Source organism: Candida pseudojiufengensis, assembly GCF_024610245.1.
Source record: "Candida pseudojiufengensis strain CBS 10847 chromosome Unknown scaffold7, whole genome shotgun sequence".
Taxonomy (NCBI): Eukaryota; Fungi; Ascomycota; class Pichiomycetes; order Serinales; family Debaryomycetaceae; genus Lodderomyces; species Lodderomyces pseudojiufengensis.
This window is the reverse complement of record NW_026261527.1, coordinates 273,936-291,124: the sequence shown is the minus strand read 5'-3', so window position 1 is coordinate 291,124 and position 17,189 is coordinate 273,936. Positions and strand designations below refer to the sequence as shown.

The 17,189-nt window shown below is 29.6% G+C and overlaps 4 protein-coding genes across 4 annotated transcripts; 2 read left to right on the top strand and 2 right to left on the bottom strand. All coding sequences in view use genetic code 12, as the record gives it.

Moving 5' to 3' along the window:
- Positions 1-984: 984 nt before the first annotated feature.
- Positions 985-2,124, top strand: FCR3 (Fcr3p; the record flags this gene model as incomplete). Its single annotated transcript, XM_051756755.1, has 1 exon — positions 985-2,124. One exon carries the CDS (start codon positions 985-987, stop codon positions 2,122-2,124), a length of 1,140 nt encoding a protein of 379 aa, XP_051615095.1.
- Positions 2,125-2,440: 316 nt separating this feature from the next.
- On the top strand, positions 2,441-4,231 carry STI1 (Hsp90 cochaperone; the record flags this gene model as incomplete). The annotated part of the gene is made up of 1 exon (XM_051756753.1): positions 2,441-4,231. The coding sequence occupies one exon, from the start codon at positions 2,441-2,443 to the stop codon at positions 4,229-4,231; it is 1,791 nt and encodes a 596-aa protein (XP_051615094.1).
- A 691-nt stretch (positions 4,232-4,922) lies between these two features.
- On the bottom strand, positions 4,923-9,152 carry HAL9 (Hal9p; the record flags this gene model as incomplete). The annotated part of the gene is made up of 1 exon (XM_051756752.1): positions 4,923-9,152. The coding sequence occupies one exon, from the start codon at positions 9,150-9,152 to the stop codon at positions 4,923-4,925; it is 4,230 nt and encodes a 1,409-aa protein (XP_051615093.1).
- Positions 9,153-13,703: 4,551 nt separating this feature from the next.
- TAC1 (Tac1p) lies at positions 13,704-16,784 on the bottom strand (the record flags this gene model as incomplete). Its single annotated transcript, XM_051756751.1, has 1 exon — positions 13,704-16,784. One exon carries the CDS (start codon positions 16,782-16,784, stop codon positions 13,704-13,706), a length of 3,081 nt encoding a protein of 1,026 aa, XP_051615092.1.
- Between the last annotated feature and the right edge of the window lie 405 nt (positions 16,785-17,189).

The window sequence follows — 17,189 nt, the reverse complement described above, 5'->3', positions numbered from 1 at the left end:
TCATGGTTTTGATATCCTGCCTGTGAATAAAAGCACAAACTGATTTCAAAAATCAAAACGGAAACATTTAATATAATGTTTTCAATCGCCAATACAAAAACTTGATCCCTCAGGAACAGTTTTCTTGCTACAACGATCAAAATGTGTGAAGATGCTCTTTTTTAGACCTCAACCTAAATTATGTCTGACGGCAGTAATTTACCAAAATGATCTATGTCTTAGAAAACAAAAGAAAGTGATTCTTATTTGGAAATTCATATCGGAAATTCTTATCGTCGATCATAAAAAGTATTGAGTTACGGATGTTTCAAAAGAAGAGGACGGTTTAACAAGACAGAAATTCGAAATTCAAACCTTTGTCATCATGACCTACGGTATTTTGAGCCGGATACAATAAAGAGTCGATTTCGAAATGTTTAATTCTGAAGTTTTCGGTTTAATTGATAAGAACGTATTGCTTTAGATACATTGCTCTCATATCTGTGCAGACTTTAGAATCCAACTTATTGTGGTGCAAATTTTTCAAAATATACACAGTCAGTTACAAAACATTGTCAGAATATGATGATATAGCTTGCGTCAGCAAGTTCAGCTATTTTGCATTGAATTAGAGATCTCTATTCTCAATTTGAAATGTCCCCATGCTTTTATTTGCAGAACTCAGCTTACTCTTCAGGGTATATTAGCCTAAAAGGATTATTAAAATGTAGTGCACAAATGTTCATATATTTTATAATCAGAGAAAATTAACAATTCTATATTAATAAACATAAAATTATCCAAAATAATCTAAGTCACGAAGTCTTTATCAAGTCTTTTTCACCAAATAGATACTACTAGATTCAATAGAAGCCGAATTTGTCATAACATTACCAACATTTCTTTATAACTTTATTCATAGTTTATTATCACTTGTAAAATAGAGTAGGTGAAACATTAGCAAAAAATAACTCAATTTTTATAATATCAAACAGTGGAGTAGAAATGTCCTTTTCTCAACCTACCACAAATTACTGGAAGTCTGAACATTATCAACCTTCAACAATCTTGTCAGCAGGTAGTGATGCTAATGATGATATGTACAATGATATTTGTGAATTAAATCACGAAAATGTAACCTTGTTTAATGATCAACAACAAAATCAACAACCTGTAGGTGACGAACAATATCCCTTTAATAATTCAACCAATTTTTCAACAACTAACGATTTCAACTATATGGGTCAAGACCATTTCAATATATCTGAGCAACAACATCCATTACATTTTTCACAAGGTAATCATCCCAATATTTCACATTCACATAAATCATCTACACAAAACAATCATGTCATCGGAAGTATCACATCAAATGGATCATCTCCTATACAAGTAAACAACAATAACAATAATCATTTAGTATCACCCCAGACTTCAGGTACCTCAGAAACCTCAGGCAATTATGACATAATTCCAACCAAGTTTAATGAGCCACAAGTAAACAATAACAGCAGGAGAATTTCCACGAAATCCAAGAAGCAGCTACTAGATGAACAAGATGCAATATTAATAGCAAGGGATGATTCAGAATTAAATGAAGAAGAATTACAATTGAAAAGAAAAGCACAAAATAGAGCTGCTCAGCGAGCATTTAGAGAACGTAAAGAAACCAAATTAAAAGAATTAGAGACTAAACTATTACAAAGTGAGGAGGAAAGACAAAGATTAATAGATCAATTGGATAGTATAAGGAAACAAAATTTATCAATAACATCGGAAAATGATTTTTTAAGAAATAATGATGGATCTCATATAATGCCTCATACAAATGTTACTACTATTGATAAATTTAATTTCCCTCAGAATCAACAAGAATTTATTGCTCATATAATGAAAGATTCAGGTCATACTTATGATGAAACTAAAGTGAATGCAGTATATAATCAAGAGGGTGAAAAATTGTTAGCATTGGGAGCAGTATGGGATTACTTACAAATTAAAGCAGAGGAAGCTAATTTAGATTCAAGCTCAATTGATTTTACAGAAGTGATGAGTAAATTAAAAGGTAATGAAAGATGTCATGGATATGGTCCAGCCTATTCTTTGAATTTGGTAAATAAAGTGATTAAAGAATGTATTGAGTGAAAGAATTGAATAAATTATGGCTTGATTTCTCGCAGATGAGTCACTTTTTGGTTTAGTTCTTCTTGGTGCATATGTAATTTAATAAACACTATTTTTATGTAAAATTAATAATCACGGTAGAGTCTAGAGGTTTAAAACACTTGTTGTTTTGATAACCTCTACAACTTCTAAGAATATTCTAGCAAATTTGAATTTTTCTCTTTCAATAAATTTAATAATGCGCACACTAGAATAAGTTGACTATTTTAATAGATGATTCACTAATCAAAATCAAAAGCATATAGTATTAACAGAACATCATTCTATATCCATAAAAATGACTACAGCAGATGAATACAAAGCAGAGGGAAACAAATACTTTGCTGCAAAAGAATTTCAAAAAGCAATTGATTCATTCACAAAAGCAATTGAAGCATCATCAGAACCCAATCATGTATTATATTCAAATAGATCTGGTTCATACGCTTCATTGAAAGATTGGCCACAAGCATTGAAAGACGCGGAAAAGTGTGTCTCATTGGATCCTTCATGGGCAAAAGGTTATACTAGATTGGCTGGGGCCCAATTTGGATTTGGAAATTTTGAAGATGCTGAAAAAGCTTATAAGAAATGTTTGGAATTAGATCCATCAAATGCTCAAGCAAAAAAAGGATTAGAATCAGTTGAAAATGCTGTAAAAGCAAGGAATTCAAATGGTGATGATATGGGATTGGGAGCAATGTTTAATGATCCAAATCTTATCACAAAGTTAAAAAATAATCCAAAAACTGCTGAATTAATGAAAGATCCAGATTTAGTTGCAAAAGTTTTACAAATCCAATCAAATCCTAAAGGAAATGCAACACAGTTATTGACTGATCCAAGATTGATGACAATAATTGCCACATTAATGGGAATTGATATGGATTTTCCAAGTGAAGATCCAAGTGCTAACGCAAACACTTCAAAAGAAACATCAAAATCAACAGAACCTCCAAAATCAGAAGCCACCGAATCAAAATCTGAAGATACATCATCACAATCTACCCCATCAACAACTGAAAGCAAAAAAGATGCGCCAAAACCACAAGAAGAACAAGAAGATGAAGATGTGGAAATGCAAGATGCAGTACCTTCCGATAAGGATGCGGCAGATAAAGCTAAAGCTGAAGGAAATACCTTATACAAACAAAAAAAATTTGATGAAGCAATTGCTCAATACGACAAAGCATGGGAATCACATAAAGACATAACATATTTAAACAATCGAGCAGCTGCAGAATATGAAAAGGGTGATTATGATGCTGCTATTAAAACATGTGAAAAAGCTGTTGAAGAAGGTAGAGATATTAGAGCTGATTACAAATTAATTGCAAAATCATTTGCAAGATTAGGTTCGATTTATTTGAAAAAAGATGATTTAGAAAATGCTGTAAAATATTTTGATAAATCATTAACAGAACATCGTACACCAGATGTATTAAGTAAATTAAGATCAACTCAAAGAGAAATAAAATTAAGAGAAGCTAAAGCTTATATAAATCCAGAAAAAGCAGAAGAAGCTAGATTAGAAGGTAAGGAATATTTCACAAAACAAGATTGGCCAAATGCAGTAAAAGCATATGGAGAAATGATTAAAAGAGCACCAGATGATGCTAGAGGTTATTCCAATAGAGCTGCTGCTTTAATTAAATTATTAAGTTTTCCAGATGCTGTAAGAGATTGTGATATAGCTATTGAAAAAGATCCAGATTTTATAAGAGCATATATTAGAAAAGCTAATGCTCAATTATTAATGAAAGAATATACTCATTGTATGGAAACTTTACAAGAAGCTCGTGAAAAAGATCAAAAACTTGGAGGTAAAAGTATTCATGAAATCGATCAAATTTATAATAAAGCAGCAATGCAAAGATTTCAAGCAATTGATGGAGAAACTCCAGAACAAACTATGGAAAGAGTTAGTAAAGATCCAGAAATTGTTAAAATTTTACAAGATCCTGTAATGCAAGGTATATTATCTCAAGCTAGAGAAAACCCTCAAGCTTTACAAGAACATATGAAAAATCCTGAAGTTGCTAAAAAGATCAATATGTTAATTTCAGCAGGTGTAATTCGTACAAGATAATTAAAATATGCCAATATATATCTGATATTGTTTAAGGTTTTTTAAAGCATGAAAATGAAGTAGATTTGCAATCGTGTGTAATTAATTTAATAGAATCTACTCTTGAAGTATAAAAACTTTAAATTTTAGATCTTTTCAGATCGTAACACAGCTATAACTCTGATTTTTAGAATTAGTTTAATAGTTATTAGTTTTGAAGCTTCAAATTTCAAAACACAACTGTTACACAAAAGTTTAATATTTGAAAAATTTAAATTTTAATGTAAAAAAAAACACCCCGTTACATTTTTACAATGTTTCAAATTAGGGGTGTTAATATGAAACATTTAAGAAAAAAATTTAGTAATTTGATTAAAATAAATTAAGTTTAACCTTTAAAGTTAGCGAATGATTTGTTTAATTTAAAGTTTTCTTTTATTTTTTGCAACCAAAACAAAGAGTTTTACAAACTTTATATAAAAAAGTTTGTTTTATAGAGGGGTTTTTATTCAATTCATCCATGCGAATCTAAATCTAAATGTTTTATTCATTTTTAATGTTACAAAATTATAAATATACAAATCTCTATTTTTATGAATATTTATAGATATGCATAAAGTACTTTTAAAATCAATACAGATTGGTTTGATAACAATAGCTAGTAAATAAATACAATACTGAATTTGTTATTTGATTTACTTTTAATTGTTCCTTATTCTTGTTGCGTTTGATCTTGGTTACCAACATTTTGATTTTGATTGTATTCATCTAATAATTCTTGAATTTCAAAATTCGTTGCTGCTCCAAATACATTAGCAAATGTTTGTTGAGATGGTACATTTTGATCATTTGAATCTGAGAATTGAGGTGGACCATATTGATGACTGAAAGATTGTTGCTGTTGAGGATGTGGTTGTGGTTGTGGTTGTGAATGAGCTGAAGTTGGTGGTGGATGTTGAGTATTTTGTCTTTGAAAATTAGGGAAATCATCGTCAGCATTTGCTGCAATCATATGTGGAATTTGATTTGTATTTGGGAAAAAATGAGTATGTTGCATCATTGCTGAATTTTGATTGATAGGAGATTCCAGAAATTGAGATGTAAATGTACTGTCTCCAGCTGAAAAATGGTCAGGTTGAGCAACTTGTGGGAAATAAGGAGGCATATGATTAGAATATTGTGGTTGAGTTTGTTGCTGAGCATGATGTTGAGTGTGTTGTTGAGCATGTTGTTGAACTTGTTGTTGATGCTGCTGAGCCTGTTGTTGAGCATGTTGTTGAGCTTGTTGGTGAGCTTGTTGTTGAGCACGTTGTTGAGCATGTTGTTGCTGTAGTTGTTGTTGAGCTTGTTGTTGCTGTAGTTGTTGTTGAGCTTGTTGTTCCTGGTGTTGTTTGTCAAGTTGTTGTTGTTGTTGTTTCTGCTGTTGTTGAATACTTCTTTGCAGCTGCAGACGAGGCCCCATTCTAGGTCTATATTGTGAACTTTTAGTACTACTTGCACCACTTGTCCCACTAGTTGTTTGAGGTATTTGCAGTCTTTGTTGTTGATAAGCAAAATCCGTTAATTGATCTTCATACTCTTGAGTTCTTACTTGTGTTGAATTCAGTGGTGATATTGCATTTTTCAAAATATTGTCTATTTTACGTTCAACCAGTATATTCTTATTGGAACCACTAGATGTATTACTTGACTTAAGTGATTCACCAGTTCCAGAATTTTCATTCGAAGTTATGTCTGATGTAATTTGAGAATTTGATTTTGATAAAGCATCCGTTTTGTTACTTTCTTCACCTAATTGATTAATTTTTCTATGATCATCGTTTTGTCTTTGATTATGATCATTGGCTCTAAGATGTTCTTCGTTTACCGGGAGTTGACCAGTGTTAGCTAAAGCATATGGTCTGAACCATTTTTTAAATACATCAGTGGTTAATTCTGAATTAATACCCAATTGATTTTTAGCTGTAAAAAATTCAGGAAATTGATTTTGCAAATCTAAATGTTTTTGAGATATTTTGTTCTTACCAAATATTCTATTATGTACTTCTGGATCAGTAATGATGTTTGAAAAAATTTTAAGAAAATAACGAGTGATTAAATCATATAATGTTTGTCTAACACAGTTTCTTACTATCTTGACAGTCTTACTTTTATTCTTATAAGCAAAAAAGCTAAAAGATATTTCAATCATTAACTTTAAATCAGACTCAGCTTCATGAGTGTTTGGATTAGCAAGATGAACACTTGCCAAGTGCATAAATGCAGCAAATGGATAGTATAAAAACCAACTGAAAGCTGAAAAATACATTGTTTTCATATTAAAACTTTTTGTAACATATAAGATTGTTCTTGCACTTTCATTAGCTATATTTCTAAATTCTCTTGCTTTTTGTATTAAATCTTCATTATCACCAGTATTAGTTATTGGTTGCAATGCCACTCTATTTATTGTCATTAAATGCAAATAGAATTCAAAATACATAGCTAAGAAATTTTCATAACCAGAATCAACCACCAAAATTTGTTCCAATGGTTTGTTTTTCGACTTAAATAGAAATCTTGGATCATTATAAAAACAAATAGTTATCGGAGGTTCCGCCAAATCTGCTAATTCTTGCATACTTTTATTTATATCATCAATATGAGAAAATATTGTAGATAATCTATTATTTTGAGCCGATACACTGTAAATTAAATCATAAGATCTCATTCTAATTTTTGTTAATCGATAAATAAAATAAGCAGCACATTGATGTAAAGTTCTTTTCTCTTTCATCTCATTTAATTTTGATTCATCTAACTTAGTTCTTTCATCCCATAAACTCCTTATTAATTCAATATTAGAATGCATGATTGTTTTGGTTGATTTGTCACCATCAATAAGAGCAGAAAGTTCATCTTCTCTTATTTGAATTGGTTTACCATGACGGAAACAATATGCAACTTCATAAGATTCACAAAACCACCATAATGTCTTTCTAGTTTGTTGCTCTTGCCAACTCAATCCCTCATACGATTCTCTTCTATGTAATGCTAGTTCTTGAGCATTTCTCATTGCAATTGTCAACGGCAAATATATCACTTTAATTGAAGATGTAACCAGCTGTAAATAAATGATAAATAATAAAAGTGCTTGAACCGTTGAAACACCTTCACTTAAAAATGCTAATCTATTATAATAAAAAATCAGTGAGAAAAAACATTTAGAATCTAATTCTAATAAATCTTGATCACTTAAATTTTGTAATGCTTTACCAGCTGGTTTACCTATTTTTTTAATTTTATTGACATTTCTTTCATCAACAATTTGTGATATACATAAACTTATCAGACAAGTCATAATCATTAGTTCTGACCAAGTAAAAGATCTCAATTTTGAATTAGGACCCTTTGTTGGAATTTTCTTTTTATTTTGAAAATATTTTTCAAATAAATCTTTTAAATATGAAGCACCACAAATATATGAAGCCATATATAATTCATCAAACCTACTTAATATTTCTAATGGCAATGTTTCATCCGAAAAAGTATTATCCATCAAATCAGTTCTACTTCTTAAATTTGTTTTGATTGGTTGACTTACAGAGTCAAGAAAAGCCAGTGAAAAAAAATCATAAATATTTATAATTTGTTGCAAATCTTTTGTTTCAGATTTATGATGTGGACCTAAACCAAATAAAATATTATCAAATGAAGCTTTTGAAAAAATATCAATGACCGAATGGAATCCAAATTTATTTAGTAATACTTCAGGATCTGATTTATCATTATATTCTCCTCTTTCATCTATATCTTGTAAATATGAACTTGATGGGGGAGCATTGACATGTTTTGCTTTAGGTCGAGTAAATGATATGTGGGAAGATTTGTCTTCAACAAAACTACTTGTTATATTATCATCATCTCCTTCGTTGACATCGATATCAATCTCTTCATCTTGTTTTCCGTCATCATTTTCTGATTTTTCTTCTTTAATTTTTATTCCAGTTTGTGTTGTTAAGTTTTTAGAATCTCGAAGACCTTCAGTTAAATGTGCTAATAAATTCTCAATATTAATCAATCTTGTGTCTAATTCTTTAATTGATTGTGTTTTAGTTACTTTATTTGCATTTGAAGAAATAATAGAGCTTGCTCTAGGGGCTCTAGGTTTCCTTTCTGAGTCACTTACATAAACACAATCGTTATCATTATTTTGACGACAATTTGAACATGGATGTCCTCCATCACATTTAACTTTTTTTTTACGACAATATGTACAAGCTTTTGAAACTCGAACTCTTTTTTTTCTTGCAGGTATTTGTTGTTGATTTTGTTTAATTGATGGGTTATAAATCAGGGAATTACCTTCACTGGGTGATAAAGCAATAGTTGAGCTATCTTGAGTTATGGTACTTCCATCAGTAATTGATGGAACACGGTTATTAGAACGGTTGAAGAATTCTAGATTTTGAGACATTGGAATTGATGCATTAGATGGTTGTAGTAAATTAGTTGATTCTAATTCATGATTTTCAGGTTGCGGCATGTGTTGGTCTTGATCCTGATGTTGGTCTTGATCCTGATGTTGGTCTTGATCCTGATGTTGGTCTTGATCCTGATGTTGGTCTTGATCCTGATGTTGGTCTTGATCCTGATGTTGGTCTTGATCCTGATGTTGATCTTGATCCTCATTAATTTCTTGATTATCTTGGTCGTCGTCATCGTCGTCATCCTCTTGATCTTCATCTTGGTCTTGCTCTCGATTTAATTCTAAATCTTCGTCCTGTTGTTGTTGTTGCTGTTGCTGTTGAAGATCATGTTGTTGTGGTGCTCGTCGGAATTTTTCATTTGTTCGAAGTCGTGGATTTGAAGAAGTTGAACCTTGTTGATGTTGATGATGTTGATGTTGATGTTGTTGCTGTTGCTGTTTTTGATCGTGCGGTAGATTTGGTGAATCCGACATCTTTAATCATTGAGTCTTTGATTAAATAGATGGTATTAAGGATATCAATGATTAAGATTACGTAGTTTTAATTTATCTAATTGATTATAATAACTCAATCTTTGAAAATGATATATTATAACTTTATAAAGAAAATAGAAAACAACTTTATTATTATTATTTTATTGTTTAAAAGATTATTATATTTTTTACTTTTGATGTTAGAAATTCTATTTCTCGTATAATAAAATCGAATAAAAAATTAAATTAAAAAAAAAAAAATAAAAAAAAGAACTTAGTCTACTTTAGCCTAAGTCTTTCAAAAAATTAAGTACAAGTTCTTGAGAACAACAAAATCATAATGAATGAAGTAGCATGACTCCAAGTCTAGGAATGTGTAACAAATCGTTGTAAGTAGTAAAAGTTATTTTGGAAAAAAATGTTCTCACAATTTTTAAGCGTAAACTTTAATAATTAACTTTAAATAATAATTATTCAAGGGAAAAATAATATTTTGATAATTATCCCCCTTGTTTTAATATGTAAGAAAATATGTAATAATATAATTCTTTCTATAGTCTTTTTTAGGTTTAATTTTGAATTTAGATTTTGAATTCAAGTTCAAGTTGTGCAAGAAAATGAGTAAATTTAATCTAAAAAAAAAAAAAAGTGATTAAAAGTTTGGTGGAAACTAAAAGTTTAGTTTAAAAACCCCAAAACAAAACTTATTTTAGCGATTTGATCATTATGTATCTTCGAGAAACAAATAAATTAAAAAAAGAAATCGTCCAGTTGAATTCGAGTATCTAATTCGACTTTTTCATTCATTGATCTATTCTATTTGTGTTGTTATTGGAGAGAAAATCGATTTTTAATAAAGTTTTGACGCTTCTTCACAAACAAACTCTTTAAATTTGCTTTTTCATTCATTCTAATTCGCTATTTCATTTCAAAATTCTCTCATGGCCCTATCTATTTTAATTTACTATTACACAGACTTCTCCATCACTATTGCTTGAGTGTTATTAATACTCAAGCATGGAATATTAAATACATCAATTTAAACTTTTGCATTGATGAAATATTGAAAGGTATTTACTCAGTTACAGGTTCTTCGTGTACCTATCTCCGTATAGATTTTTGAAATCTAAACTTTTCTTTTAATATTATTTTTTTTTTAAATCTAAACTTTTAAAATTTAAACTTTTTTAAACTTTTTTAAATTAAACTTTAAAGTTTAATTAAGGTGCAGTAGCTAGCCTAATAAATTAATTTAAAACAAAACAAAAAAAAAAAAAAATTAAAGTTGAAGTTTAAGGAAACTATTTTTCAACGTATTTTTGATTCCGAAGTTATTAATTGATTTAAAATAATTAGTGTTTTACTTATGAAGTTAATGTTGTAACAGTTTGAAAAAATGGTGGTGATGATCCGTCAACTTGATGTCAAAAAGAAATTGCATTTTATCACATCGATTGCTGGATAGTTAAAAAGATTTCGACAGTTGGTTTCCATCATTGACTTTAAGCATAAGGATTTATCCATCGTCATACAAGTTTTAGAGGAAAATTAAAAAACATTCTTTTCAAATATATTAAGTAAGGGGTAATCTACTTGAAACATAACGAGCTTTTTTATCAAAACATTTTCTCTTGAGTCCCAATTGATTGAAAATGCAAGTAATGGAATTACAAGCAGAAAGTAGTTTTAGGAATGAAAAGAATTGTAAAGATTTATTTTATAGTCAATTTTACTTTCTTCTTACGTTTTTATCTTCAAAAGAACAAAAAAAAAAAAAAATTTACACAATAAAATCACATGACAATTAACTTACACAAAATCTAATTTACACAAAATCTAATTTAGGGCTAGTGTTAGTTTATATGCATGCATTATTTATATTTCAGATTTAAACCAAACCTGCATGCAATTGAAATTTTGATTTGAAATTTTGAAATTTTACAGAAATGTAATCTAATTACTATGAAATAGCCTGCCGTAGTTCATCCTATAAGTGCTAACATAATAGAATGTGAAATGTGAATTTAGCTTAAATTTGATGACAATTTACCACTTTTCTAATTATATAAACTTTTGTAATATATATAAACAATAAAAAGTATAAATTTGAGTCTAAAGTGGCTAAAGTTTTAAAGTATTATGTACAGCAATTTAAATAATAAATACTAACTTTATTTTGCTTTTAAGATTTGCTATTCTTTTCCCACTCTAGTAGTTTATTTATTTCACATAAATTCCTTTTTCTCTTTCTTAATTTAAGACACCCAATGTTACTTGGACAAAATGTGTGCAGATTTTATATTTAACACGGAATTAACGAAACTGCAAAATTCTATATGATGAAACTAATAATAACATATAATACCTATCAGTTAAATCAATGTCTTGAAACAAAGATATTTAATGTATAAAATGCTTTTTTTTCCCATATGAATGAAGAATACTTAAAAACACAAATAACATGATTTGATGAAGGTAGTACTTAGGAATTACATTTATGTTATTTCCCTCTGGAAGACGAGTTTTGAATCGAATGTAAAAATCGCTGGACCAAAAATTTTCACAATATCTTACATCAATTTAGGTAGGTATTTACTGGTGTTATAGTGCATTTTAGTTCAAAAATTTACAAATTTTATTACTGAGCCTCAAGTTTTAAAAATTTTTAGATTTCAATCATGATGCCGAAATAACGGGCCGGGTTAGATAACTAAACTGAATTGATGACCAATTGTTCATTTATATAAAGTAAAATACATTAGCAATGATTGTCTTCGAGTTGAATGGAGTTTAGCATCTTAATTTTCTCTTATTCGTTCAAATTCAAATTGATTGGATTCTACTACAACCCTTATTATCAATCCTGATTTTATCAAAACTTTGTAAATCTTAAGATGTTCTTGTTCAATAAGCTTTCTTTGCGCATTAGACTTAATACATATACATTATCGTGTTTTATTTCTGCGTACAGTGACAAATTGTTTTTGATCTACCCTGGAAGACATACGAGATAACCAGCTTTTAGTTTTTTGTGCATGTAACTTCTGATACAAAGTATATTCAATGAAAAGTTGACAATTTTTGAAACGATAATTTTTAATTGTGAAAGCCGCATAAATTATTATTTGTTTTGTTTCACAACCTAACTTGATCAAAAATAAAGTTTTTTGGTTGGTAGCATTACTTTGTGTAAGTAAAATTAGGATGGAGATTTTCTGATACTAACTAATTTTTAGTGTTTTAAAACTTCCGAAAATTTAGTAGCTACTTAGGGGGCAATTTCAGCACTCCTGTATTTCTATTCACATTCTTGTATTAACCTTTCAAATCTTTAATAGAAATCTCCTTAGAAAATCGAGGATTTCTGTAAAAGGTTATGTGAAATAGAAAAAGCGTTTCAATTTGTCATTTATTTTAAAGTTAGGTGAAGAAAAATATTAAACGTTTGTACATAAAATTGTACATAAATACCAGCCACTTATTAATGTCGATCATCAGTTATGAGGAAAATTACATATAAATTAATTACATGGATTAAATGGTCAAACAATTCTGTGTTTGATTATCTGCTCCATCAAAATTTAAAATTTCCCTGTGAAATACATTGACGATTCAAATTTGTTTTTCAGTTTGAAATTAAATTTTTGAACCTAACTAAATTCCATGGAATTTAAAATATTATTAAAGTTAAGTTTTTTCGCTTAAAGTTAGCAAATCTCACTAAAACAAAATAATCAAATTTTAGTAAAAATTTCAAATAATTCAAATCCACAAAACTATTATGAACTACATAGTAAAAGAAGTAACTAATTAGTTAGGTTTAAAATCCATTGCAGAAATCTTAACACTCAACGGATCGGACTATAATTAGGAAAAGAATTGGTCCGTAGAGTTGATCTCTAATTTTTTATTTATTCATTCACAAATTCCAACACATCGCATTTTTTTGAAACAACTGATAATTTTTTGATGCAAATGAATTTAAATTTCTTTTATGGACCACATTCGAAGCATTAGTGATAAAAATTCTAATAAAATCCACTAGTATTCGTTTTCATAAATAAAGTTTTTTATGGCATGGTGTTGATAAAATTCCGTAGAGTGTTTTTTGTACAGAAATTAAAAAGAATTAAAGTGCATAAAATAACATAGACTTATTACTTTTAAGTTCATTTAAATATGTGAAACTTTTAAATTTATTAAAAACAAAACACAGATGCAATTTCGAGTTTGGAAAAATAACTAATCGACTACTTTCAGATTCTTGATTTGTCAATAGCATTCAATTTTAAAACTCGAAATAAGTTTCCTCAACATTTAACTAACAGAGTTATTTTCATGACTTCATTTACATTTAAAATGTACATTTAAAACGGCAAAATTATATTAAATCACTACACCATCCGATATCCCAGTTCTCATACTAATATGAATATTATGTGAGTGTATAGCATAATTTTTCCTGTCCAATTTTTCACAAGAAGACTAATATTTTTCAAGCCTCTCACGACGAACTTAAGGTCCAAATTAACAACTAAATTTCATAATGTCTTATATTCCTAAATTATTATCAAAAAAGAAATTAGGCATATTATTCATTTGACTCAATATGATATTAGAAGCGCCATCATTATTAAAATGTTGAGCTAACAAATCATAATTATCAAACATTTGAGTTGGTGTTGGAGGAACATTATTTCCAAAATACTTATTTTGATTTTCAGAACTCACTTGTTGATATGGGATATTTTGGTCATTAAGATTAACATTGTGATTCGAACGAACATTACTTGCATTTGGTTGAATATACATTTGATCTTGACTTATTTGATTTGGATGAAACTGATTAAATGGTGCATTTAATGGTGACGATCTTCCAGGTCCAACTTGAAACTGTTGTGGAAGGTTTTGATTTGGATACATTGAATAGTTACTTTGATCTGATGAAGGTGATGTTGATGAATGTGATTGCCCACTTTGATCTGGATGCATAATATTTGACACTGATGGATTATATCTTGGGGAGTTCACATAAGGACTAACACGATTACTGGAACTACTTTTATTACTAATCAGATCGTATTCAAATGATTGTTGCTGATAACTATCATCAAAAAGGGATGCACCAACTAAAGTTAAGCTATCATTTATATTATCAAACTTTTTAAATAACTCCGGAAATTTAGTTTGTATATTGTTTAAATGTTCTTGTAATTTTTTATCATTTGAAAAGTCCGTGATTCTTGATTTGTTTTCATAATTTTTTATTACAATTCTGAGCATTAATTTTATAAATATCTGTGTAAAATCATCCTGTTCACCATGGCCCAAAATGGCTTTTATTGTATTAGCATCTGATGATAAACCCGTGATATCGAAAAATCCTAACGACGATTCAATCAATAGTCTGATATCACTAGGAACTTCAGGGGCCGAAGGGTGATTTAAACATGTACCACAAAGTATTAAAAATGCAGACACAGGTAAATATGACAACCAGTTATAAAATGATGCGGTAGTGTTTGACTTGTTCAATTGTTTGATCAATACCAAAATGGTCCTGGCAGAGTCTAATGCAATCGTTCTGAATTTCAAAATTCTATCATCCGTCTCTAATGACTTAGTTTTTAAAATAAATGGGAATCTATTGATGACCATTAAATGCGAAAAGAATGTCAATTGCAAAACCAATACAACTTCTCTTTTACTTTTTGACCAATCATTCGGCATAAATTTAAATTGTGGATCATGATAAAATCTTGGCCTTTCTTCACTTTCAGACCATCTAGCTAGCTCAAACATCTCTTCATTTAAGTCTTCCAATGTTGAAGACAAGACATCAAAGTCCTTTGCTTGAGCAGCAGCTTCAAATAATGAATGATACGATTTAGATTTAATTCTGGCTAACAATAACGCAAAAAAATGGTAATACAGAACATTATGAGGGTCAGTATGTTCAAACTTTTTCAAACTCTTCAATAATCTATAACTTAAAGGTTGCGAACTGTCCCCCAATATTGCCTCATCTGCTGCGTCTAAACAGAATCTATGACTGACGCTATTCCTATCCGAGTTACTTTCGTTAAATGCGTTAGAAGTGGACAAGCAAAATTCTAGCATATCTTCGTCACCATTTGTTGTGACATCATTTGTATTAGTTGTTGGAGGTTTACCACTTCTAAAACATAATTCCGTATCAAAATAGTAACAAAACCACCAAAGACGTCTTCTTCTTTCTTGTTCCTGAAAACTCAAATGCCTGAATGAATCAGAACGATGTAATCCTAAATCTTGTGCATATCTTATTGCAATTGTTACAGGAATATAGTTTAAATGGCTTGTGAGCCAACTGAATTCAAGATATATTATGAATAATAATAAAGCTTCAACTGTTTCAATCCCTTCGCTTACAATACATAATCTTTGATAATAAAAAATGGCATTATTTGTTAATGAATCTAATAATTTTGATAATTTCGCTTTCAGTTCTTTTGAACCTCCATGATCCATTTTATTGTTCAATCCAATTAGCACAACACTAGTCATGATTAATAATTCTGATAAAGTAAACCTTTTCTTCTTCTGAGGTTCCTTGTAGTTATTATAATAACATTTAAATAGGTGATCAATATAAGATGACTCAACTAAAACATTTATTGTTGTAAGCTCCTTATAATATACATCTATCACTTCATAAATTAATTTTGAATCACGAGGAAAGGGAGTTTCCATTAGTTTCTTTTTGGCATGGGCGTCAACTGGTGGTGGATCTATCCATTTTGTTATAAATCTTTTCATTTTCGAGTGTAGGAATAATGGTAAATTTCTGACAGGTCTAATATATTCAAGTCCATCTTTTTCAAGTGTTTGTTCCATCCAATCTAATGATTGTTTTGAAAATATACTCAAAATTGAGTGAGTTCCTATATACTGATGTCCACTTCTAAATTCAATATTTGTTGAGTCAGACGTATGTGTGTTGTTGTTGTTGTTGTTGGCTGAGATCTGGTGTTTCAATAGACGTTTCTTGTTTTCTTGTGATGTTAAATTTGTTTCCTCATTCGTTTCAGAGTCCTTATCAGAGCCCATTTCTTGCTGAGACTGAACTTGACCTGCTAATATCTCCATAGTTTTTGTCATTTTATCCATCACTTTCACAAGCTTCAGCATTCTTTTGTCCAACATTTCAAAGTTTGAAGAATCAACTTGATTTGTAGGTTTCGGTTCTTGACTTATCTCATATGTTGCCAGTTCGGGCGATCGCTCAAATTCCGACTCTGTTTCTTTGTCATCAATCTCATTCTCAACTTTTACTCCTTCTTCATTACTTTTCGAATCATTCTTACTTTTTTTCTCCCTCTTACTTTCCTTTGGTATGTTGGACTTCTTTCTTATCTGCCTTTCAGTATAAACACAGTTTTTTGGTTTCTTTGACTGCTTACAGGTTGAACATGGGTTTTCTCCGTCACACTTTGACTTCCTCTTTTTACAAGAATCGCAAGCTGTTAAGACACGAATTCTCTTTTCACCATTTTGAGTGATCTTAGGATTAAAAGGTTGTTCAGAGCTTCTTTTCCGATTGGAATCTAATAGTTCGTTATTGGGAAGTGATGAATTTTCATTCAATGACATAATGTATTAATTTCTTATCCGATGTTATCTTCGAAATCAATATTCAATTATATGCTTATCGACGGTTATTCTGCTTCCAACAAAGACCTCCTGATTTGTAATGATAGGTAATATTTCAATTATATCGAATTGTTAATGAACGATTGATCTCTGGTATCAAGCTGCTTTGAATATTTTGTATTTGAGAATATTAATTCGACTGCGGATAAATAATCAGTAACGTTCCATTTTTAGACAGTTGTACATAATCTGTCACAAACCCCTAAATTAGAGCCACTACAAATCTAAGTACTTGATCTAGTTAAATATATATTTGGAGATCTACACATGAATTAATTAATTAATTTTTGCAATATCTTTTGGTCAAACACTAAATCTTTTTACATTAAGCCGTACCAGCAAAAT